The 25,821-nt window shown below is 35.8% G+C and overlaps 3 protein-coding genes across 3 annotated transcripts; all 3 read left to right on the top strand.

The window, feature by feature from the left end:
• The first annotated feature begins 6,899 nt into the window (after window positions 1–6,899).
• On the top strand, window positions 6,900–8,691 carry LOC106415296 (protein yae1). The gene is made up of 5 exons (XM_013855953.3): window positions 6,900–7,025; window positions 7,291–7,350; window positions 7,716–7,843; window positions 7,932–8,053; window positions 8,135–8,691. Exons 1-5 carry the CDS (start codon window positions 7,010–7,012, stop codon window positions 8,457–8,459), a joined length of 651 nt encoding a protein of 216 aa, XP_013711407.2. The 5' UTR covers window positions 6,900–7,009; the 3' UTR covers window positions 8,460–8,691.
• A 1,554-nt stretch (window positions 8,692–10,245) lies between these two features.
• On the top strand, window positions 10,246–11,368 carry LOC125591861 (chaperone protein dnaJ 10-like). The gene is made up of 3 exons (XM_048766745.1): window positions 10,246–10,474; window positions 10,987–11,165; window positions 11,264–11,368. Exons 1-3 carry the CDS (start codon window positions 10,246–10,248, stop codon window positions 11,366–11,368), a joined length of 513 nt encoding a protein of 170 aa, XP_048622702.1.
• A 2,865-nt stretch (window positions 11,369–14,233) lies between these two features.
• Window positions 14,234–17,990, top strand: LOC106415295. Its single transcript, XM_013855952.3, has 7 exons — window positions 14,234–14,714; window positions 14,792–15,379; window positions 15,457–15,812; window positions 16,171–16,382; window positions 16,581–16,837; window positions 16,946–17,124; window positions 17,403–17,990. The coding sequence occupies exons 1-7, from the start codon at window positions 14,450–14,452 to the stop codon at window positions 17,487–17,489; spliced, it is 1,944 nt and encodes a 647-aa protein (XP_013711406.1). The 5' UTR covers window positions 14,234–14,449; the 3' UTR covers window positions 17,490–17,990.
• The last annotated feature ends 7,831 nt before the right edge of the window (window positions 17,991–25,821 follow it).

Genomic DNA, 25,821 nt, shown 5'->3' on the forward strand with positions numbered 1-25,821 from the left:
TTCTAGTCTATTGTGTGCCCTAGCTCTCTGTGGATTCGATCTCTAAGTACTACAATTGAACCTCTTATTTGATAGAGTAAAATCACTCCTTAGGGTAATTTGAGTGATATCAGTATTCGTACATTGACTATTGATTGTTACAAAAATGTTAGCCTAGATTGACACTTTGATGAGCAAGGCTAGTCCACAAAAGCTCAACAAAAGGAAAATTTTATTAGGCTTAAAATCTACCCTACCTTTTAGAGTAAATTTGTACAGATGCTTTACGATACTATGAAAATATAAAGTAAGCAGTAAAACACAAGATTCAAGGATCAAATATTGTTTTTAATGATCACGAGAGTTGGAACTACAAAACATTGGTTAAGTAACTCTAGTTTTAACCGCCTAATATCTATATTTGAAGCTTTGAATAGTTGATCTCTTGTTCTAGGGTTTAGGTCTCTCTTTTATAGGTTGTCGTTAGTCGAAAATTATGTTAGTTTTTTTATTAGATTTTTACATATCCTGAAATATGAAAAGATCTCCCTTTAGTAGAAGTTTTCTATTTTACCCAGAGGCAGGATAAAAATCCGGTCCGGAAGCCGGAAATCATCTGGGCAGGAGAAAAAGTCTGGTGCCCTGTTCTTAAGCAGGATGATTGTCTGATATCTTGTGTGTTTCATTGAATTAACCATCTCATTTAGCTAATTTTAATCATTCTAGGTTGCATTTAGGTCTTAGTACTGCATTTATATGCATAATTGCATGAACATGGTCTAAAGTGCATACTTGAGAAGTTTGGGGTCAAACCGTGAGGTTATTGTTGCAATTTCGAAAGTTATAGGCCAGATTGAGAACAGATCAGAAGATGAGGGACCATTCTGATATTACATTGGGTTATTTTGCACAATCAAAATATTTGGGACCAATTCAAGAGGTCCTTTATGCAAATTTATGAATTTGGGGCGAATGCGTGAATAATAAAGACTCTGGAGACCTGTTTTGCAAATAACCAAGAGCTCACCATTGGAGCTCACGAACTTCACGATCTGAAGATGGCCGTGGCGATGGATGTCACAGCCCAAACCCAACAAATTTTAAACCTTAAACGTAAAGCCCACGTTTTAAGCCAAAACCCTAAAGAAGGGTATTTTAGTAATTTTGAATGATCTGAACCCTCAGCTCTTCTACATATATATTGAGGGTACGGCATAGAGGAGAGAGAGAGAGACAATTTTTACGGCGAAGCTCTGCCAAAATAACCGAAAACACAGCCTGCAGTTACTCTGAGATATCAATGCCAAGTTGGAGAGAAGTTTGCGACCAGATACGAAAGAGTTAGGCAAAGAACTCAAGTTGGATTGATAGATCTCGTTGCAAGGAAGACACAACAACTTTCAGATCTCAATTACGAGCTAATCTCAGTTAGTTTTTCAACCTACAAGTTGGGGCAAAAACCATTCTATTCTACAATCTTTTCAGATCTGGGTTTTATGTTTCACAGAGCGATTTCCCGTTGATACAGGAGTTACGTGACGTTATTGTTATTGTTAGAAAGCTGACGTTCCCAAATTTCTACAGACACCGAGAACACTCAGTTAAGAGGTAAACTCTGGAAGTTATTCGATCTTCAATTTGGAGAAAAATCACTGTTTTCTGAATCCAGAAATTCCAAGTCTGAAACCTGTTTTTCCAGTTTCACATAGGGGTTTTGTGAGAAGGTTTCCCGATGAGCCAGAGAGAGTTTGGACGCGAGTAAGGTGTCTCTGGAAAGATCTAGCTGCACGGAATCTATATCTGTTGACGTTATCTTGTTTAGAGGTAAGAGCAAATACTTATTCGCGTTGCTTCGTGGACAAGAATCATCTTAATCTGTCAAAACCAGAAACCCTAATTCGGTTCGAACACAAATGCAGTTTCAGATCACCAGAATAGAGTGTCAACCCGCTAGTTTCAGAATCCACTTTCAACCTTAAGGCAAAGGTGAGGGTGCGATCTGTGGATTCTTAATATTATAAGTCAAGTTGTATTCTTAAATGCTAGGTCTAGGAGTTTGTTGTGTTTGATTGTGATTAATGTGAGATGATTATTTGTGATGATAATATTAATATTGGTTAAAGTGATAAGTGATGAAAGTGTTAAGTATATATAAAATGTGTGAAGTCGGACTGAGGACGAAGACATGATGATCCCGTCAAAGCCCGTAAACCGGGTGACGGGCCCAAGGTGGCGTACGACTTTTCGAGGTGATGGCCAGCCTAAGTGTTATGTTATTAATAATATTGGAAATGGTAATGAGATGAGAAATGTGATATGATTAATAAATTTGTGTATTGATATGATTGATGTGATATATTTGTTGATTGTTAATATGCTGGGTGATGAGTGTTTTAGGACTAGTATTTTCGCATACAGGTTGTTTAGTAGTGTTATGAGTCATGTGGGCAGACATGACCATTTTCACTGAATGACTGTATGTTATTCACCCCTTTCCCTCTTTTCCCTTTCAGTGTATGCATGTGTTTCTTGTTGTTCAAGTTAGGGCACAAGAGTGGGATTTGGGGGGGCATTACAATAGAGCTCGGCGAGGAGTGAATTGACGATGAGGCTGAGCACGACAGAGAGCTGAGAAGGCCTGACTTGAGAATCCGTGGTGGAGCAGAGCGGCGGAGATGGAGACTTGACGCCATGGAGGAAGCTTGGTCGCGGTTAAGCTTCGCAGCGGTGTGGGCTGATTCCGACGATGGTGATGGTTGAGAGCACGACAGAGAGATGAGACGGCCTGGACGAGAGAACCCATGGTTGAGGGTAGAAGATGAACCACGGCGTGCAACAGCGGAGAATTGGAGTTTGCGGCTTAGGGTCGCGATGTGTGCTTGGCCGCGATGGACTTGACTGATTTCGCGGGTTAATCACTGTGCCTGAACCGGACCCGCGGCTTGAATACGAGCACATGACCAGGAGGTTTCGCGGAGAGCCACCACGGAAGATCAAGGTCGTGAATCGAAGAAGACGAGCCAACGGTTTGAGCCCGCGGGATGCGAAGGCCGATGTGGACCCGATTACAAATTATTGACCGGTTTAATCCGGTTTGACCCGGTTTAATATAATCAAACCAGCTCGAATTTGGCATCTCTATAAATGGATTTAGACCTAAAAATCTTAGTTTTTATCTCATTTTCTCTCAAGACTTTGTCTAAACTTGTAAAAGCTTGAATTTTTTTGATCATTTAAGGAAGTACTTCATCTTATATTGTGTTTCTCTTGTTCATTAACATGAATAGCCTTGAATCTCATATGGGTTTCAGGTTTCTCATGGAGATTAGTGAGTAGACTACTTGTGATTCATGGGTTAGATAGATTAGGGTGATTAGGTGAATATTTAGGATGTTTCTTGCTTGATTAACATTGTTCTATACTTGCTAAGTGTTCTTAATGCTAGATTAGACTTGATCACTTCCATCTAGACCTTAAGCTAATTTACGCCCGAAAGGTGTTTGTTAAAATTCTTGAAAGAACTTAGTATTGTCATTTACATATTTGGCCAATGACATTTGATGTCCGAGATGTTTAGTGGTAAGTAGACTTGTGAGTCATACATGCTTGATTGCGTTAGGCCAACGACAGTTGATGTTTAATTCATGATTAGCATAGGGATTATTATCACAACAGTGGATTAATCTATTTGAATGAGATCTAGATCTATAGACTTGTTGATTGTTTTGTTTGAACATCCTAGATTGAACCTTGATCACCTTATATCAATTATCCTTACCCATGGATCCATCCTTAGCATTTGATTGAATTCTTGCACTTATTTCTTGATTGGATTTGAGATCACCTTGTTTATATTTCTAGGATATTGACTTGTTACAAATCATCCATCTTCTTATTTGGTTAGATTAGGAAAGTTTGTGAATTCTTAGTGTTATAGATCCTTAGTTCCTTGTGGATTTGATCCTAAAGTGTTCCATCGATATACCATTCGATTGTGGTATTGTTGGCACATTAGGTTAATTGGTGTGTGCTTAAACGCAATAATCAATGTCTTTCTGGATTAATCGCCCCAACAGTTTGGCCTAGGCCTGGGCGTTCGGGGGCCGTAGGTTTTGGTTCGGTTGATTCGGATTTTCAGATTCTCGGTGTTATTCTCATAAGTCTCGTTTGGGTTTTACTAATTACTGAGTCGGATTCGGTTTGGTTCCTTCCGGGTTCGTTTCAGATCGGATTGTAACCAATGTTTGAAATCGTCCAAAAAAATATTTTTTAAACCTCAAAAATTGACAAATCGTTTTTTTAATATAGAAATTATTCACAAATTTTATTAAAAATTAGTTAAACTATCTAAATTAACTAAAAATATTCAAAATAAAAAATAAACAAACTACAAAAATATTTGGAATACTCTAAAATATCTAAATCACCTTAACATATATAAAACATTAACATTTAACTAATTTTGGATATTTTCGGATCCTATTTTGGATTTCGGTTCGGTTGGGGTTATAACCAAACCCCAAAGTACTAAGCTCATAAGTCCCGTTTAGATGTTTTTGTATAACAATTCGGATCCGATTTTGGTTTTTCTGGTTCGGATTTAAGTAGGTATTTCGGGTTGAGGTAAAAACGTCAAGGCCTAGTTTGGCCTTATCTTTCTATTTCAGGAATGAAGTCGGAAGATTATATGTGCTCATTTTGTCTTCCATCTAGGCCTCTGTGAGACGATAACTTCTCAACCCCCAAAGGCGGGAGCACAACTTTTCTTGGATCCAGTTTCCAAATTTTGATGACACACCCTCTCAGAGGACATAGGCACACTCAAAGATCTCTGGAACCCCTCGAAGATCTACGGTCCAAAACCAACCTCCGATCTCATCGCTCAAAAGAGTGACAAGAGGCCTCTGTATCAGTTTTTCTCACCATGAACTTGTAGTATAGAACTGATAGTGAATTGATAGATAAATAGTATAGAGACTCTATGTATAATATAACTGTAAATCCTACCGCTAACTCCATTCCGTCATCTAAATATTAAACTATAATCACAAAACCCTAAATCCTAATATAAAATATAATATATACTTATAATATTTTAAATAATATTTTAACTGAAGATAGTATATAATATTTTATAATATTAAACTATACTATATAAATTGATGAAATAATAGATTTTCGAACTAACAAGTGTTCAAACTTAAAAAGACATCATAGACCATACGAATGTGACACCAATCAATGTTGATAATCAATCAGAAAATCCTATTGGTAACAGTGGTGACTATCTACCAAAAGAAATCACCAGTGATCTATGAGAGCGTTACATCGATAATGGAGATTAAGAAGAGGTTGTGTTTCAATTTTTGCCTGATACAACTTCAAGTGTGGAGAAATATGTCAATAATCTCACTGATCAAGGGATTTTTGAAACTCAAACAAAAAAATAGAAGAGGCCGAGCCGGTAAATGTAAACGGTGTTTTGCTATATAAAACATGTTAAATTTTATTTTATTTCTAGTGATATATTATGTAAATTATACATGAAAGAATGGTTAGGCTTTAACCTTTTAAATAGATTAGATACTTGTTTTATCCAAAATTTGCATACAGATTTTGACCAGTGTTTTTAGTATTTTGCTTTTAGATTTTAAAAATTGTTTAGCAAAATTGAGAGAAAGGGGTAAGACCATCATTTTGAAAAATAATCTCTCAAACTGGAGAGAATACTGTTCACATCTTTATTTTTACTATTAAAATTTTATTTATAAATTAAAATTTATATAGTTTTATATATTTAAAAATATTAAACATTTGTGCTTTATATTTTAATAAAATTATTAATATTTTTATTAATACAATTATAAGTTCATATAAATAATTGTCTAATCTGTTACAAATAAAATTTATGTAAATAATAAAATTTAGTTAAAATAAAATTGTAGTTAGATCAAGTTTGCAAATTTTAAAATGTATTATTTAATTAATTATAAGTACTAATAATAGAATATAATTGAAATATTCTAGGAAAATAAAGATAACTACTATAGCAAAACTAAATTAAGCACTTTATTTTGGAAAAAAAATTGAGATTAATCATCTGAGATGAAATGTTTGTTTTTTTACATTTTGTCAAAACCTCCAAAAAAAAATCTACTTACATCTTTGAAGAAAAAGAAAGAAGAACAAAACTCAGGTTCATCTTCTAAAGTAAATCTTTAAATTCACATTTCTTCTCTAGGACCAATCAAATTGTCACATAGATAATTAATTAAAAAATATTAAATTTATTTAAAAATAACTAAAAAAAAAGAATAATGTTAATTTTACGCCGCCAGATAAACCGTAACTCAAAATCTTAAATTCTCAACCCTAAGCTGTAAATCTTAAATCCAAATCATATACCCTGAATTCAAATCGTAGACCCTAAACTCAAACCGTATATTCTAAACCCAAATCGTAGATCCTAACCCAAACTATAAACCTTAAATCAAAACCCTATGCCCTAAACCAAATCCTAGACCCTAAACCCAAATTGTATACCTTAAACCTAAATCGTAGACTTAAAACCCAAACCTTAAACTTTGATGCTATAAGGTTTGGATTTAGGGTCTACGATTTAGGTTTAGGGTATATGATTTGGGTTTAGGGTTTATGGTTTGGGTTACTATTTAGGTTTAGTGTATACAATTTAGGTTTATAGTCTAGGATTTGGGTTTAGGGTACATAGTTTAGGGTTTTGGTTTAGAATTTAAGGTTTAGGGTTTAGAATTTAAGATTTAGAGTTTACGGTTTAGCTAGCTGCGTCATCATCGTTAAAATTGGCTTTATTATTTTTAAGTTATTTTTATATAAATTTAATATTTTTTAATTAATTATCTACGTTTTGATTGGTCGTGTGGAACTAGAGGTTAATTTAAAGGTAAGTTTTGTTCATAATCTAGCTCTTCTTAGATCTAGTGGCTGTCGAAGTCTCTCCCCGTCCTCTTACATCTTTTGAGTCCCCTGTTATATCGTCGCCGAAGAAGTGATGGAGCCAGCTGGAGGTTATTATTTTAAATGATACCCAAATTTATGATTTCTGATTTTTTGTTCTATCGTGTTACGTCTTTAGCTAAGCTAAAGAGCCAATCTTTACCATATTTTTTTCCATCTAAAGTAATAATCTTGTGAATTCGATGGTATAATCTTGTTGAGGGGAATCACTGCAAGCTTTCAGTTTCTGAGTTAATACCGATACTGTTTTGCTACCCCGAATGAATTTGACTAAAAACAATGTTTTTTGTTTGTAAATTCTTTACGACTATCCAGATGGGAAGTCTAATTTCGCCAAAGAGCTGTACGGCGAAAGTTTGCAGCTTTCAAAACCTGGTGAGAATCGTAGTATCATATGTTATATGCACTTCAAGTACCTTTAAGTTCCGTCTCTTGCTCTGTACCTGATAAGGCTTATGAAAAAAAAAAAAAGTTTACTAAGATTTCAGTTTTCAACTGTCTGAGACTGGACAGTTAATGAGGTGATAGAATAGAATCTGTGTGTTTCTAAATTCCTGCTATCCGCTATATATAGTACATATTGTAAGAATGGTGCTCTGCCCCCCCTGTTGTCTCCGAAGGGAGGTTTCATGGTCCATCACACTATTCCAGTGGATAATAGTTATCTTTGATTAGAGCAGCATTAACCTTAAAAAAAAAAATGCATTGGTAATATTGGCATTCCTCGTCTTCATGAACAGAATCATCGCTTGGTTTAAGTAATCTTGAGAATGAAGATGGATCCTTTTATGGAAGTTCAGATGAAGAACCAAGTGAAGCTTACTCGATGAACAAGGATACTGAGAACATGCGTGAAAAATTCCACATGGTAATTCTTTGTAAATTGTTATTTTACAGTTTCCATAAACCTTATATAATATTGATTGATTGGCTTTTCTGCTAAATCGATATCGTAGCTTGGATACCGTGATGGGATTTCTGCTGGACAAGAAGCTGCTGCGCAAGAAGGTTATAACGTCGGCTATAAGGAATCAGTTCTTGCTGGCTACAAGTTTGGTATTGTTAGAGGTGTTTCCAGGTTATTACTAGATTAGCTTGGCCCTGTTACGCTCATGTGTTGTGTTACACATAGTAGTCTAATGCATATTCTGTTTTGAAGTGCGCTGGCTTTTCTCCCAGATGACCTAAGAGAAAAACTGATCGATGAACAAGAAACTAGAGACAAGTTCCGAAAATTACACGGTTCTGTGCATGATCTCTCAACTGAAGCCGCTTTGAAACTGTTTTATGGAGCTTTGACTACAAAGCAAGGAGAAGAGAAGAGTGGAGAAAAAGTGCCTTGCTCTAGTCTTTGTTCTGGTTCTGGCTGTGTTTCAGGTTCTCGCTCTGTTTCAGCCACAAATGACTTGGGAAGCTATGTTACTGAGCTGAGCTCTCTTCTTGACAATTCTCCTAAGATTAAAGTTAGATTGGAGGACACATAGACGAAGATAAGAGTGGAGGAAAAGGGTCTTACTCTTCCTGACCAGTATCCTAAGATTGAGGATGCATAGAGGAGTCTTGTTACCTGAAGTTATTGCCAAGCGGAAGCATGGAGGATGCTTGTTCCCGATCTGTTTTATATTTGAATTAAAACTTTTATTAATATCAAAAGAACAAATTTGACTGCAATAAACATTGGCTTACACTGCGATTAGCAGCCCAAATTGAGTTTAATTTGCCCATAATCTCACAGTTACACTTGCACTGAAATTGAACTCAACAAGAAGAAATATAAGCGTCTGGTTTCATTATAATCAGAACTGGGCCAGTTGTTATTGAAAGAAGCCAAAATACCGAACCAACAACTAAATTATTGATTAGGACGATGAAGAAACATATTGCTGAGATTCGGATCGCTTTGCCTTTCATTATAGCACTCATTCAAACTTTCAAAGTGAAGATTTTACTAATGTTGGTAGATTTCTTTGTTTTTTCTTTGAAAAAGGGTTGTTAAATTAATTTGTTGGCAAATTTTTTTTAACTTATAAATGTAGAGAAAAAAGAAAAATAATAAACTAAATTAAAGAAAAACGCAAAATCTCAACAAATAGGAAACCACTAACTTTAAAAGTCCATATATAAAATAGATTTCTAAGAGCATTGTTAATGGGAGTGCTTAGAGGGAGGTGCTTACCAAAAAATTAATATAATAGCGGATGAGATCCACACAAAAACTAAGCATTTGTGCTTATTCTGCTTAATTAAGCACCGGTGTTAGCACTGTTTCGCGGACCTCACTGATACGTGAAAGTCCGCGATTGGTTCGTTTTTAATTTTTTTTTTTTTAAATCAGAAGAAAAACCAAAAAAAAAAAAAAAAAACTAAGCAACCCATTTGGGTTGCTGGGGTGCGAGGGTTAATGGTGCTCTAAGCAAATGAGAACACCAACTAAACTTTACCACCAGAATAGCCGTGATGTCAGCTAAGCTCACCAGTCACCACTGATAAAGATCTGAAGAGCATGAACTGAACTAAGCTTATAGCTTCCACTAGAGAAGATGACATCAAACTAGAAGTCAAGGGGAAGAGAAAACGCAGAGAACACCAACCACTACACTACCGCCACCTATGCATAACAGAGAGAATAACCAGTGAGAACCAAAAAAGGAGAAGCGCATGCTTAGGAGAGATTTAGAACTGATTGGTTTTGCTGGTTGAAAATCGACGTGTCGATAGGCCAAAACCACACCCCACGAGCAACTAGCCTCCATCGTCTCCAGTAAGCACCGCCTTAAACCTCCACCTGCCGCTCTCAAAACAAAGAAGGAGGAGAGGAGTGTATGATGCACGGGGACGTCAGATTGATTGACGTATCCGTACCGGAGACGTTTCGGGGACGGGAACACTTTGGGGACGGCACGGAGACACTTAACCGTTAATTATGGAATTTTTCAGACCAGATTTGCTTTGTTATTATCCTTTCTTATTATTCACTTATTTTTCTTTCAAACAAAAGATAAAAATATAAGTTTATACTAGATTTTGAATTTATAACCTTCTTTCTAATTTTTTTAGTTTATAAATTTTCATTAGATAAAATTTACAGTGATATTTTTTTATTTTTCACTATATGTATTTTTCACTATATAAATATACATATATAATATTTTTATTGATATATATATTTGCCGTACCCATACCCCTAATTTTTTAGTTTTGCCGTTTCCGTCCCCGCTTCCGTACCCGTACCCGTATCTGTCCCCGTATCTCAGCAAAACAGACCCCCCTATGTATCGTCCTCCAATCGGAGACTCCACCACTACACCGCTCATCCAAAGAAACCTTCGCAAAGAAGACCAAAGGAAACAGAAGCAACCATTCCTCATAGATCTGCAATGCAAAGCCAAAAAGCCTTTAGATCGACTCTCGGACAACCGGTACAAGAGAGTCGCCTCATATCTACTACACCACTGGAAACCAAAAGAGATAGGAAAAAGAGCATGCATTAAGTGCAGAGGTGAGAGAGGAACATAACACACACATGAAATAAAGGCCTTCTCACGTCGTCGGTGAAGAAACCAGACACTTGAGAAACTAAACCAAAATCTCTCTTTTTGCCTTCGAGAAAGAAAGAGTCGTGAAGAGAGGTCTCAAAATCAATTCCATCTCTCGCTGATAAAATGAGCCTCGCCTCACCTCACCTCACTCTCCTCTGTTTTGATCTTCTTCGGCTTATGGTGTGGAGATGTTGAATACATTTGGGTATATATATGTAAGATAAACATCAAAAAGCTCTGGAAAAAGCTCTCCTTCTCAGAGTTCCATTTGTTGCTGACTGAGTTAGGAACAAAGTTCACTACATCAAATCCCAACTCTCTGCTGCAATAGGTTAGTGGCTTAGAAAACAAATGTCGCTTCATCAAATTCATGCTTATGTTGGATCTTTAGAATCTGGTCTTCTCTCTTTGGAAGTGATTCAAGACATGTGACTTTATGTTTTGTTTTCTTGGTTGTTTACTGTCATTCTAGGTGCATTCGCTTTGTTCCAGCTGCAGGAGGATATGAAAAAGCAGCTAAATGGTGAAGTAAATTATACAGAGGAGGAGCTTGAGAAATACATTCAGTCCTATAAAAGAGTGATGGTTGATTCTCTATGGAAGCTCAATGTTGCAAATATCGAAGCTACATTTTTCCATGTTTGTCAGTTGGTTTGTCCAACCTTAAACAAATCCTCATGTTTCCTATATGCCAATCTTGGTTCAATTTCTTTATTTTGTTAACCTTTTGTATGGTTCTTGTTGTCTAGGTCCTTCAAGATCCGGATTCGAAAAGAGAGGAGCTTCGTGCAAGAGCAAGAGGGCTAAAAATTTCAACTAATGTAAGTCAAGAGCAGACGTATCTAACACCCTGAGCAGCCGATGAAATAAACGGTTGACAATCAATTATTCAAAGACCGAACGCGATTAAGTTAAAAATTCTAAATTCGCTTATAAAACCATAAAACTAAAGAAATATACAATGTAATAGGCCAAAATAATATATATTTTGAAGGCTTGAAACCCATGCTTCTACGACTTGATATTAGTAATTTCTATCAAGACATGCGCCTGGGCACATATCATCTTCGATGGGTAACATTGATTTATCGCGATTCTGAAAACAATGAATTAAGCTGCCAAAATAATTAATTAAGTTGCTGAAACTTTTGAAATCTATTGAACAAAAATTGAGGAATAGTTTTCTAAACAATTGGATAAACTTAACAGATTGGCGGGATATTAATTATTTAAACCAAAATTTAAATTTAATACATTATTTAATCTAATGAAAATTAATAACTATGAATAACTAAATATTTTATTTTCCAATTAAATTTAATCAAAAAAAAAATTCAATTAATTATTTATCTTATTTAAATACATTAACATATATACTTGAATGAAGTTGTAAATTAATATTATTGATTCCATAATTATTTATATTAAATAATATTTAGTTAATATTTTAAAAGACTATTTCCATATAATTAAACAATATGAAAAATCGATTCTACAAATAATTTACTTAAAGTTCACTTTTTCATCTAAATGAACATTCTTTTGTATTTTTGTCAGCAAAAAACAAAATCTTCAATTTTGCTTTTTAAGTTGTATTCCGCAAATTTTCTTGATTGGTAAATTTTTTGCAGAATTGCATTTTTAAACGCCATTCCGCCGCTCCTTATCAATGAGAACCAATACAAATGTTCAAATTTTTAACATCTATACTATACTAAAAGGGAGATATAACCTCCTCTTAGAGTGTCCACGTAGGCATAAAAAATCGTCCAATCAGATAGTCCGAAATTGCCATGTCATCTCATTCATTTTTTCGTAAAAAATAAAAAAAACAATGCAAAGGAAAGAATCGAACTCGGGTTAATATGACATAAATATATGACATACACCACTAAGCCATTGCAACTTTCTTGGATACATATACAAGAATCACTAAATATGTAATCACAAACTCTTATGTACATTTACAATAATATGGATTCAACTTTCAAGACTCCGATACTTTGTTTTGTACAAAAAAATAAGTAAGTGACTAAGCTAATATATTATTTAAAAGTGTGAGAACATTGACAAATATGAAAAACATAGATTTTTGTTTCCGTGACAAAGTTAAGAATTTTGTAAAAGAAAGTTTAACATATAAATTTTCGTGACAAATATGAAAAAGCATAGATTTTTGTACAATTTTGACAAAACAACTCAAAACACAGTTCTCTAATGTTTTAATAAAATATTATTTAAGGGTGCAATAATTAAATATATCAATTTAATAAATTTTGTAATTTATAGACAAAACAATAACACAAAATATTTTGAAACATTTGTTTAACCTATCGATTTCTTTTCATGAGAATCAAACTAAACAAGATAAAAAACAATTATATTTATTTAATTACCATTTTATTCAATTTTGAATAATTTCAAATTGTAATAATGTATCTTTTTGAAGTTACAAAAAAAAATAATGTTATTTCTTTATACACTAGCATTATATATAGATTCCATATACACAAATAAATATAATATAACAACATAAGCTTGCTTTCCCCGATTCATATGAAAACTTTTTAAGTTATCCACCAAAGCAAATTAATTAAATCAATCAAATTGTTAGAATACAACAAATTAATATATAATTTTATTTTAAATTAAATTATTTAAAAAGTGTATTTTCATTAAAAACAAAATAATAAATAAGTAAAACTGATTTGATGGTAATTTTTATGACATATATATATTATGTGAAAGAAATATAAGCTTAATATGGAAAAAAATCTTAAATACAAAAGACTCTAAAATTAACAAAAAAAAAACTAATAAAAATTAAACTATGATATCAATTGAAAGCTTCTTAGACAATATTAATAAAATATTTAAGCAATAATTAAACAAATTTGATTTTTTTTCAGCCAAAAGTGTATTATTAATTAGTATCAGTTATTTAAAGATGGTTAAGAAAGGATGGATTTAAATGATATATGAACTATGAATAATAGTACTTTGTAAAGCTGACTTAGATAACACATCTGCACATCATTTCCAGTCCTTTTTGATGCCTAAATTCAATTTTTCAGAGTAGTTATTCCAAAAAGAGATCGTATGACATATTGTTTTGATATTCAGATTTGTTTCTTGACTGTTAAGAAGATTGATAACTGTAAAAATGTCTTCTTCGAATATGATATGTCTATAACCGAGTCCCCAACATGAGACAAGTTTGTTTTAAAATTAAATAATTTTATATTTTTTTATATGATATAATAAATATATATTATTTACTGATAGTTATAATATAGTTATTCATCTATCACAAATAACTATGCAAATATGTGAATCAAGTAAAAAAATCAAACAACATAATGATTTCCACAAAGAAAATTTTAAATATATATTTATGTTATGTAGTCTTATTTTATATTCGTTAAATAATGTAATACAATATTATACATTAGTTTTTTAGAATTAAAAAATACATATAATATCTTATCCGCGCGTAGCGCGGTTAAAAAAATCTAGTGTAACTAAATTCATAAATAAAAAGGTCAAGAGCAGTGGATATTATTAATCAAGTGCTCTTGGCGTATTGGTAAAGTTGAGTTCGATTTTCCTAGGCAAGTGGTAAAAAGATGCGTATATAGTGGGCTCCTTAAACCGGGTCGGATCGGATCTAGCTGGTTGTATACAGATGTAAAGCAGGCAGCGTATATAAGAAACTGGCCGGAAGCGCGTAGCCGATCACGCGCAATCATATGTAACCTGCCTATCTTTTCTTTCTCACCTAAATCAAAGATTGATGATTTTAATGGTGAAAATGGATCTTTGGTCGTCCGCGAAGTAACTCAAACCAGCAGCTTTGCTTCATCCGTACTTGTCAACAACTCTCTGCCATTTGTGTACTATATCTTTTTCCCCTTCTCTCTCTGTACAATGCTAGAATGCCTCAATACAGACAATCCGGAAACGATAGATTCAGCGTTCGCGGAGGAGGAGGCTCAGCGTCTGATCACGTAGCGATCGGGATCCGAAACGGCGCCGGAGGACACGGGAAGGCTAACCGTTGGAAGCGATCCGTTCGACCTGAGAGGATTCGTCGCGTTGGAGTCGGCTCTGTTGTTTTCGTTCTCTGCCTTGTGCTCGTTGTCACTGTTGTAGCGTACTACTATATCTCTGGTTTTGCTAATAATGGCTACGATGATAAAGGTTCCTTCCTTTTGCTTAGCTTACTACTTACTTGTATAGATTTAGATCTTTTAGATTGTTAAGTTGCACTTTCGTAGGATTGGATTCTTTCGACGGTGATTTTCTGACGAATGTGACGAGAATTGACCCTGGGAAGGTGCTTGAGTTTGGTCAGGGCTCAGTGGTTCACGGACGAGACTCGAGGTATTGGGATAAGGATGATAGACGACGGGATGATGATTATAATGAGGATGAAGTAGAGCATAAACCTGTTGATGTAATTCAAGTGAAGAAGGGTTTAGATTTGAAGGGGATTGGTTTGTACAATGAAGCTGGACGGAACGAGTTAAACAAGTATGAAGCAGAGTATCAAGCTTCCCTTTTCAAACGTGGTCCTGGGGATCACGAGGCGGTTCATATGGACCCTGATGATGATGATGCTATTGATTCTCATGATAGTCAAGCGGATGATGAATACGTTGGCCATGATGAGGATGACAATGACAACGAAGAGCCGCGCAAGGAGAAGCCTACAGAGCTTCTTCTTTCCATGAGTAAGGAACATGATGATGGAGATACTTCAAAGAGGTCACTTGGGGAGTCTTCTCTTGTTACCAAGGTTGGTAAGTCCGGGAAAACATCACGATCTGCTACAAAACGAAGAGCTCGTGGTCGCAGATCTTCAGGTGATGACTTGTAATTATATGGGTTGAGGACCTCGGTATTTGATCCTCATCTTTCTTTTTGTTGTTCAAACTTTCAGGTGGAGCTTGTCAGATGAAGCTATTGAATTCTAGTCAACCAATAGTGGAGCCCTTGAATACTCGAAAATCTGCTAGATTCTCCTTGCACTACGTAGAGAATGAGGAAAAACCTGATGGAGAACAACTGTGGGATCCTAGGTTTGCAGGTCATCAGAGTTTACAAGAGCGAGAAGATTCCTTCTTGGCTGCAGACAAGAAAATTCATTGTGGTTTTGTCAAAGCTCCCAAAGGATCTCCAACCACTGGGTTTGATCTCACAGAAGATGATACTAATTATATCAGTAGATGCCACATCGCTGTGATCTCATGCATATTTGGCAATTCTGATCGCTTGAGGCCTCCTGCCAATAAAATGGTAATGATCATTGATGTATATTTATACTGTTTGGAACATGTGACTAGTAGGTTTAAGTTACGTGCACAAATGGTGTCATGAATGCTTGAATAGCTGGCATCTGAAATAGATATCTAGTATGAACTCTGCTTAAGGCCTTACTAGAGTTTACGGGGAGCTGTGAGTAGGTCCTCTTGCGTAAATATCTAGCTTCATCGTAGTGGAATAAGAGTTGACAGGCAACCTCATGTTTCCCCAATATTCTCAAAAGACACGTTTCCTCTTTTCTGTTCGTAATTTCCTTTTGCTTTATTTGGTTATGTTATTTGGTTACTTGTACTAACCTGAGTTTCTTTTTTTTTTTTCAATTTTCATTTAGATAAGTCGGTTGTCAAGAAAAAATGTTTGCTTCATTGTGTTCGTGGACGAGATTACCATGCAAACACTTTCTGCGGAAGGCAATGCCCCAGACAGAGCAGGATTCATTGGTTTGTGGAAGTTGGTTGTGGTAACGAATCTGCCTTACGCAGATATGAGGAGGGTAGGCAAAATACCAAAACTGTTGCCACACCGACTTTTCCCATCAGCAAGGTGAGTCTTATGTGATAGCGATAACTTTCCCTTTTATTGGTCTAACTAGCACATAATTTTCCAGCACGTGCAGTAAAAAACAGATTAAGTATGAAAGTGGTTTCTCTGGACACATGCATCTGAATTCGATATGCAGTACCCACCGAACAGCTTCTCAACAAACAACCAATTAAACTCATCTACTGTTTATTTTTTCAGGTACTCAATCTGGTTGGACAGCAAGTTACGACTTCAGTTGGATCCCTTACTCATTCTGGAGTACTTCCTATGGCGTAAAGGTCACGAGTATGCTATATCCAATCACTATGACCGCCATTGCTTATGGGAAGAGGTTGCACAAAACAAGAAGCTGAACAAGTACAACCATACTGTTATTGATCAACAGTTTGAATTTTACAAGGCTGATGGGCTGACCAGATTCAACGCTTCAGATCCGTTCAAGCTTCTTCCTAGCAGTAAGATTTTGCTAGACAACTGATACAAACCCAGATTAAAACCGTTCTTGGGGAGCGTTTGCATTGGTCATGTGAAAAACAATAAATTACAGTCTCTCTTGTTCGCAGATGTTCCAGAGGGGTCTTTCATAGTACGGGCACATACTCCGATGTCGAACCTATTCTCATGTCTTTGGTTCAACGAAGTGGAACGCTTTACTCCCCGTGACCAGCTGAGCTTTGCTTATACTTATCAAAAACTAAGAAGGATGAATCCTGACAAACCATTTAATCTTCACATGTTCAAGGTAAAGATTTCGGTTTGAAAAGTCTATGATTATAATTCTGTCTTGGCCTAACAATAAGCTGTTTGATGCTCATTTAAAAAATAATTGGTTCCCTTGACTCCATGTGTATAGGGTTGTAAAGTTGAAAGTGCTCTTGCATGATATGTTAACTGAAATGCTATCAGCTATTGGGGATTAGGTGTCTTATATCATAAGTTTTAAGTAGTAAAGAGTATACAGAACTAGATTTCTAAGTTTTTCATATGTGTTTTGTTTTGTTTTATTTATCTGGATTTCAGGACTGCGAGAGAAGAAAGATTGCAAAATTGTTCCGTCACAGATCAGAGGAGAAGCGAAACCTTATACAATCAGCACTACAACAATAGATGACCTGAGCTTCTTTTTTTTATCGTTTTAATATATTACTTGTTGGGGTTACTCTCTACTGCTATATTCACAGTGTCACTTGGAGAAATGCTCTTTTACAGTTTCGTTTTGAAAAGCTCCTTGCTCCGATGACTCTAAAACTGGTTAAGTTGGATCGAGTCTGTTGCTTGTGGCAAGAACCAGAGGAGGTATACCAAAACAGTGTGATGTGATTTGTAGAGATGTAGAAGAGTGAGTACTTGGAAAGAAGAAGAGGCTTTGATTAAGATTCTCGAGGGTCCTCGATTTTAATTCAATTCATTGCTTTGTTTTTGTCTGTGTCACTATCATCATTCTCGAGGAGGGTCCCTTTACAAAAATACATTGATTAGATTTTATGCTGATATTTTTTTTTTCTTTTTGGCAACTAGATATGCTGATATTTCATATTTGAAAATATCCATATTATTTATCGATGGAGAGACGTATTAATTAAACGACTAATTAAAGTTTTAAGTGAATTTTCTGTTACATGAAATATGAGTTATTTTATAACTGGAAAGTTAATAAAAAATAAGAGGAAGCAGGGAAAATAATAAAGAATGCTTACATTTCGATATCTTGTTAGGTAAAAGGCAGTCGTGTGTAGAAATCTATGTTACATGGAAACGGAAGCGGGTACGCGGAAGCGGGTACGCGGAAGCGGGTACGCGGAAGCGTATGGAAGCGCAGAAACGAGATTTTAAAAAAAATTAGGAAGCGGATACGTATTGGAAGCGTATATCCATATGTATGTATATATATGTATATATATATATATATATTAAAATATAAGATTTTCTTTAAAAAAATTAGGACTAAAAATTATAAGTTATAAATTTAAATAAATTATTTATTCATTTGTAATAATTTTGTAATGATTTCATATTAAAACTATGAAAATAGACATAAATTAAGTTTAAAAGAAATTATTATATTAATTATTGTTAATGCTTCATAAATAATTGACACAATATATTTGAATATATGATATATGTTTAGTAAAAACCTCAATACATAAAGATAATTTATAGTATTAATTTTAATATTTATATATTTATATCCTCTCTATTCATTACTATTAAAATTTTGATTTTACAGAAATTAATAACTACGATTATATTTTTATTGATATTCAACCTTGTATTTTTTTTAAAGAACGGAAGCGTGATTTCAAAACGGAATCATAAGCTTCCAACGTGTTTTTAAAAAGAATATTTTGGAAGCGTTCTGGAAGCGAGATTCCGTAAGCTTCCACAAGGTTCCGATTCCGATTCCAGTTCCGAAGTGGGAAGCGGACGTCCGATGAAGCTTCCGTGCAACGTAGGTAGAAATAGAAATCACATAAGAATGGAAAAAGAAAACTGAAAAATGTAAATACATCCTTAAGTTTTGTCCTACTTAAAAACAGAAAAGTGTCTCATGGAACATAAACCAATAAAAACTACAAAAAAAAGAAAGAAAGTCGTAAGTTCAAACTAACTAAGCTCAATATGCTGGTCCGTAACTTGAGAGCTCTTGTTCCCCGCGGTTTCCTCTCTTCTCCACATTCCTATAATGTCCGAAGCAATCCGGTAACAATGGCCGGCCGAGTTGTCAGAAACTTGTCTGCTATCTTGAATGTTGGGAACAATGATAGGAGCACGGTGAAGAAAAAACAAAACGGAAGAATGAAAACAAAAGAAACTTGTCCGGTTGGTTTGTTGAAGAACTCGGTAGTGAAGGTCTTCTTTGCCTCTAGAGACTATAGCAGAACTCGACCTTGGGAGACTCATACCGAACGATGCTCCGGCAGTGGTATGTCTATATATATATTTACTTGGAAACTCTATTCATCATCAAGATTATTATCTTTTTCTTATAGGTTTACTTTATGTAGGATTTGCAATCTCGGGAAAAAGAATTCTTACAAACGCTCATGTGGTGGAAGTACTGAATGAACACACATCTGTGCATGTCAAAAAGCGTGGTTCTACAATCAAATATAAAGCAAAAGTTCAAAAGATTGCACATGAATGTGATTTGGCCATCTTGGAGATCGATAGTCAAGAGTTCTGGAAGGGTATGAATCCTTTGGAGCTCGGAGGCATACCGCCTCTTAAGAAAGCTGTTTTCGTTCTTGGTTATTCTTAGGCCTGGGCATTTCGGGTATCGGTTCGGTTCGGTTCGGGTATTTCGGGTTTCGGGTAGTTCGGATAGTAGCTAGAAGATCCATTTAGTACTTGACTTATTTTCGGTTCGGTTCGGTTCGGATAGTTTCGGGTTCGGTTCGGTTCGGATAGTAAATGTAGGAACCGGAAAATATCCGGAAAAAGTTCGGTTCTCATTTGGATCCGGTTCGGGTTCGGATAGTTCGGGAACTTCGGATAATTTGGACAAAATATTGGTTATTTAAGGTAAAATATCAAATAATTAGGATGATTTAGATAAAAAAATTGGATATTTCGGATTACTTTGGATATTTCGGATAAAACTATCCGGATAGTTTCGGATACTTTCGGTTAGTTTGGATACTTTATAATAATTTAGTTATCCTCAACTATTTTCAAATACTTTTAATAGAATTTTAAATTAAAAATATATATTTAGTGATGTTATATGTATATATAATTAATATTTTTATATATTCGGGTACCCGTTCGGTTCTCGGTTCGGTTCCGGTTCGGTTCGGTTATTTCGGATATAAAAATATAGGAACCGTTCGGGTATTTGAGGGTATTGGTCCGGTTCCGGTTTCGGGTATTTCGGTTCGGTTCCGGTTCGGTTCTTCGGTTCCGGTTATTTTGCCCAGGCCTAGTTATTCTGGTGGGATTCCTTTCTTGACAAGTTTCATACTATTCAATAACATCATATTCACATTTACTAATTAGTTATTATGCTTGGGTTACAAACTAAATACTATTTGCTCAAATGCAGGTAACAGAATTTGGATTACAAAAGGTCTTGTAAGTAGCTTTGAAACCAAAAAGTACCTTCATAGTGACACCGAACTACTGAGAATACAAATAGATGCAACCATAAAAAATGGAAACAGTGGTGGCCCAGTAATCTTGGAGAATAAAGTCGTTGGTGTAGCATATGAAGGTTCACAGATACAAAGGTACGTTAAACTAGACAATGTTATGATGTTTAATGGACCTATAACTTTTGATTTATTGTTACAATGACGGTTTCGATGTGCAGTTCTCTTATCCCAACGCCAATTGTTAAGCGTTTCATAACTCAATGCAAGAAAACACATGCTTAACGAGGAAAGTTAACGAGGAAAAACAATTCTCGTAAATTTACGTAGATTTTACGAGAAACTTACGTAGAAAAATAATGTCATCGTTATTTCCTCGTAAAGTAACGACAAAAGCGTTTCGTCGTAAAGTCGATGTAATTTGACGTGTCTTTTACGAGGAAATACTATTTCCTCGTAAATACGACGTAAACTTCGCGTGTTATTTACGAGGAAATAATTTACGTGTATTTAGCGAGAAAATTTTGAATCCACCAACTTTGTAGGTGTTACACGTTTTTTTTTGCCACCTAATTAATTTTCGTCGTAAATTCATAGAAAAATTACAACTACCAGATTCGAAATTTCCTATAAATATGGATGTTTGAACATCATTTTAAACACACCAACAACAAAAAACGTGAAAGAAAAAAAATGGCTGGCTCCGGGACTATTTACGAGTTGCGGAAGTGGATGTATATGCATAGAGATGCTAACGGGAGAGTGACGAAAGAATACCTTGCGGGTCTGGAGACATTTATGCATCAAGCAGATTCAACACCGCTCGCCCAAGAAAGTGGTAAGATGTTCTGTCCTTGTCGGAAATGCAACAATTCGAAACTGGCAAACCGTGAAAATGTTTGGAAGCATTTAATAAATAGAGGTTTCACGCCAAGTTACTATATCTGGTTTCAACATGGAAAATGTTTTAATTATGATCAGAATGAAGCTAGTAGTAGTAATAGCAATTTTCAGGAAAAAGAACCGGTTGATCATCATTTGCATAATGAACATGGTTACCATCAGGAGGAGATGGTAGATTATGATAGGGTTCATGATATGGTAGTTGATGCATTCATAGCTCATGATGAAGATGAAGAACCTAATATGGATGCAAAAAAGTTTTACGAAATGTTAAACGCGGCGAATCAACCACTTTACAGTGGTTGTAGAGAAGGTCTCTCTAAATTGTCGTTAGCTGCTAGAATGATGAATATTAAAACTGATCACAACCTACCTGAAAGTTGCATGAACGAATGGGCGGACTTGTTTAAAGAGTATTTGCCGGAAGACAATGTGTCTGCTGATTCTTATTATGAGATTCAGAAACTGGTTTATAGTCTTGGGTTGCCTTCGGAGATGATAAATGTTTGCATCGACAACTGCATGATCTATTGGGGAGATGATGAGAAGCTAGAAGAATGTCGATTCTGTAAGAAGCCACGATTCAAGCCGCAAGGACGGGGACGTAATAGGGTACCGTACCAAAGGATGTGGTACCTACCAATTACAGACAGATTGAAAAGATTGTATCAATCAGAGCAGACTGCTGGAAAGATGAGATGGCATGCCGAGCATACTCAGACGGATGGTGAGATGACTCATCCATCAGATGCAAGAGCCTGGAAACATTTCAACAAAGTACATCCGGATTTCGCTAGCAATAGCCGGAATGTGTATCTCGGACTATGCACAGATGGATTTAGTCAGTTCGGAATGTCAGGGAGACAATATTCATTGTGGCCAGTGTTTCTTACACCATACAACCTGCCACCGGAGATGTGCATGCAACGGGAGTTGCTATTCTTGACCATATTAATACCTGGTCTGAACCATCCAAAAAGGTCCCTGGATGTTTTCCTACAACCACTGATAAAAGAGTTGAAGGATTTGTGGTCAACAGGGGTGAGGACGTATGACTGTTCAACGAAGACGAATTTTACGATGCGAGCGATGCTTTTGTGGACCATAAGTGATTTTTCTGCCTATGGGATGTTGTCTGGATGGACTACACATGAGAGATTAGCTTGTCCATATTGTAATGGAACGACATATGCGTTTCAACTGAAGAATGGTAGGAAGACAATTTGGTTTGATTGTCACCGTCGATTTCTTCCCATTGGCCATCCTAACCGAAGAAACAAGAATTTGTTTAGGCACAAAAGGGTTGTGAGAGACACTCCTCCTCCATATCTAACTGGAGAACAAATTGAAGGGCAAATCGACTACTACGGAGCTATGGAAACAATTCGTTGGGGTGGTAATTGGCATGTCCCTCGTAATATGCCTGATTCTTACGGTGTTCATCACAACTGGCACAAGAAGAGTATAATTTGGGCGTTGCCATATTGGAAGGATCTTCTTCTGCGCCACAACCTCGATGTGATGCATATAGAGAAGAATTTCTTTGAGAACATCATGAATACAATATTGAATGTCCCAGGGAAGACAAAAGACAACATAAAATCGAGGTTGGACTTGCCGGATATTTGCTCAAGAAGCGAGTTACATATTAAAAGCAATGGACAAGTTCCCGTTCCGATATTCAGATTGTCTTCAGAAAAAAAGTCGGTGTTGTTCAACTGGGTGGCATCAGAAGTGAAGTTCCCCGATGGTTATGTTTCGAATCTCTCTAGATGTGTTGAAAATGGTCAAAAGTTCTCTGGGATGAAGAGTCATGATTGTCATGTCTTTATGCAACGACTACTATCCTTTGCATTTGCGGAGCTACTTCCAACAAACGTACATGAAGCACTTGCAGATACGTAGTGTATTATATCATAATAATTTTATAATGGTCTAATTTGCGAAATAATATATGACTAACAATGTGTTTAATTGTTTTTGAAATATAAAAGGCATTGGAGCATTTTTCAGGGATCTGAGCACACACACACTCTTAAAGAAGAAGTTGTGGAACAGCTTCAGGAGAACATTCTCATCTTGTTGTGCAACTTGGAGAAGATATTTCCTCCCGGATTTTTTGACGTCATGGAGCATCTAGCTGTCCACCTCCCATATGAGGCATTGCTTCGTGGACCTGTACATTACGGATGGATGTATCAGTATGAGCGAGCCATGAAATATTTGAAGGGAAAAGCAAAGAACCTCGCCAAAGTTGAAGGTTCTATAATTGCTGGAAGTTTGACGGAAGAAGTTTCTCACTTCACATCGTACTACTTTGCGTCAAAAGTACGTACCTGGAGAAGAGCTCCAAGAAGATATGATGATGGTGGTGTTGCGCCAACATATGCAGTTGCTGGTGTTCCAGACATCTTTAGCCAGATTGGGCGACTCGGTGGGAAGTCTAAAGAGGTTTGGTGGTTGAGTGAACAAGACGCTCATAGTGCACACACCTATATTCTACTCAATTGCGAGGATCCATTGATGCGTTATTTTGAAAGGTAACATATATGGACACTTCGAAACACATATAAGTATAATTAATTATATAATTGCGAGAGATTCATTCCTATAAAATGTGATTTTACAGCCTATTTGTTTCTCAAGTCGAAGAAACATTTCCTGGTATATCCACAAGTGACGTAGACAAAAGGAAAGTCAACACTTCATTAAGTGGTTGTTGAATCAGGTATTAATTCAAACTTTTTTTTCATACATGATCTGTATTTCAACATTCTCTTTATTTTTGTAAGTTGATTATGACAACGATGCAGATTATCCTAAGTGGTTACACGAAGTAATTCAATCTCCACTTGTAAAGGTCACCACTTCACTTATGTATTTCACACGAGGCTATACTTTTCACACATATGAGTATGGTAGACAGCGGGCGACCAGTAACTATTGAATATGTGTGAAAGGGGAAACAGATTTCTACGGGATCTTGACGGAGATTATTGAAGTCGAATTTCCAGGGATACTGAAGCTGAAATGCGTCCTCTTCAAATGTGAATGGTTCAACCCCGTCGTCAACAGAGGTGTTCGGTCTAACAAATTCGGTGTAGTTGATGTCAACGGTGGACGAAGGTACAACAAATTCGAGCCTTTCATCTTAGCTTCACAAGCAGACCAAGTTAGCTTCCTTCCATACCCTCGGATGAGAGATTCGGGTATAAATTGGTTAGCAGTGATCAAAGTTACACATCGAGGACGAATCATCAGTGGAGAAGAACCACCATTGCAAGAAGAACAGATAAATGAAGTCGTGGAACCTGAACAAGAAATTGATGACGTCCTTCTCATTGATCCGCATAATCACGAGTACGAAGATCTTACCGATGATGCCACAGACGAAGCTGTTGAAGACGAGTTTAATGAAAATGATGATGTTTCTAGTGATGACGAGAATGTCGATGTATCCGATAGATGTATTTGATTTTGTGTAGGGTGTTTTATGAATAAGATGTGGGAGTTTGTTTTATGAATAAGGTAATGTGGGAGTTTGTTTTATGAATAAGCAAATGTGGGAATTGTGGTTTGGAATGGAAATAAATATGGGGTTTTGAATATATGAAGTAGAAAATAAGGAATATGGGGTTTGGGGTTTCGGATTTTAGGGATTTAAACATAAAACTCGTCAATTCCTCATAAAGCGACATCGAACTTACGACACAGGCCTCGTTAATTCCACGTAAGAGAGAATTGTCGTAAAGGACTTGTAAGAAGACGAGGAAATAACGATGAAATAAAAAATAAAGAAAGCGACCCCCGTTAAATCCACGTAGGACGAAATCGTTGTAAACACCTCGTAAAAGAAATAAAGAACACGGGCCTCGTTAATTCCACGTAGGACGAAATCGTCATAAACACCTCGTAAAATAAATAAATAACACATGCCTCGTTAATTCCACGTTGGACGAAATCGTCGTAAATACCTCGTAATGTAAAGACTAGAAAAAAAAGAAAAAGAAGAAAAATATCAGATTCACATGTGGCAAGACTTCCAGCAATTATAATACGTAAGTCTCGCCCAAATGAATTCTAATATCTTCTTCTCTTCCTTTTTTTTTCAAATATTTATAATTTGAATAGCATTTTGCTGAGGAGTGTGATTTGGGAGTTTGTGTGTGGTTTGAGAAGGAGAGTTGTGGGTTTATTTATAGGAAAGCGCGGCTCGTTAATACCTCGTATATAAAAACGCGGGCCTTTGTAATTCCTCGCTATTTGTTGGTGCCTCCGAGTGCTCCTTACTCGCAGTACACTGTAGAGGACATTCTCCGTCTGCCAGGCAGAGAAAGTTTACCAGTCATCGACCCCGACCGACCGGACAGAACTTTGTGGTATGTTGCATTAATTTATTTTTAATTCGTTTAAAATTCTTTTATAACATTAAAAAATAATTTATGTTT

This window comes from Brassica napus, chromosome C8 (genome assembly GCF_020379485.1).
Source record: "Brassica napus cultivar Da-Ae chromosome C8, Da-Ae, whole genome shotgun sequence".
Lineage (NCBI taxonomy): Eukaryota > Viridiplantae > Streptophyta > Magnoliopsida > Brassicales > Brassicaceae > Brassica > Brassica napus.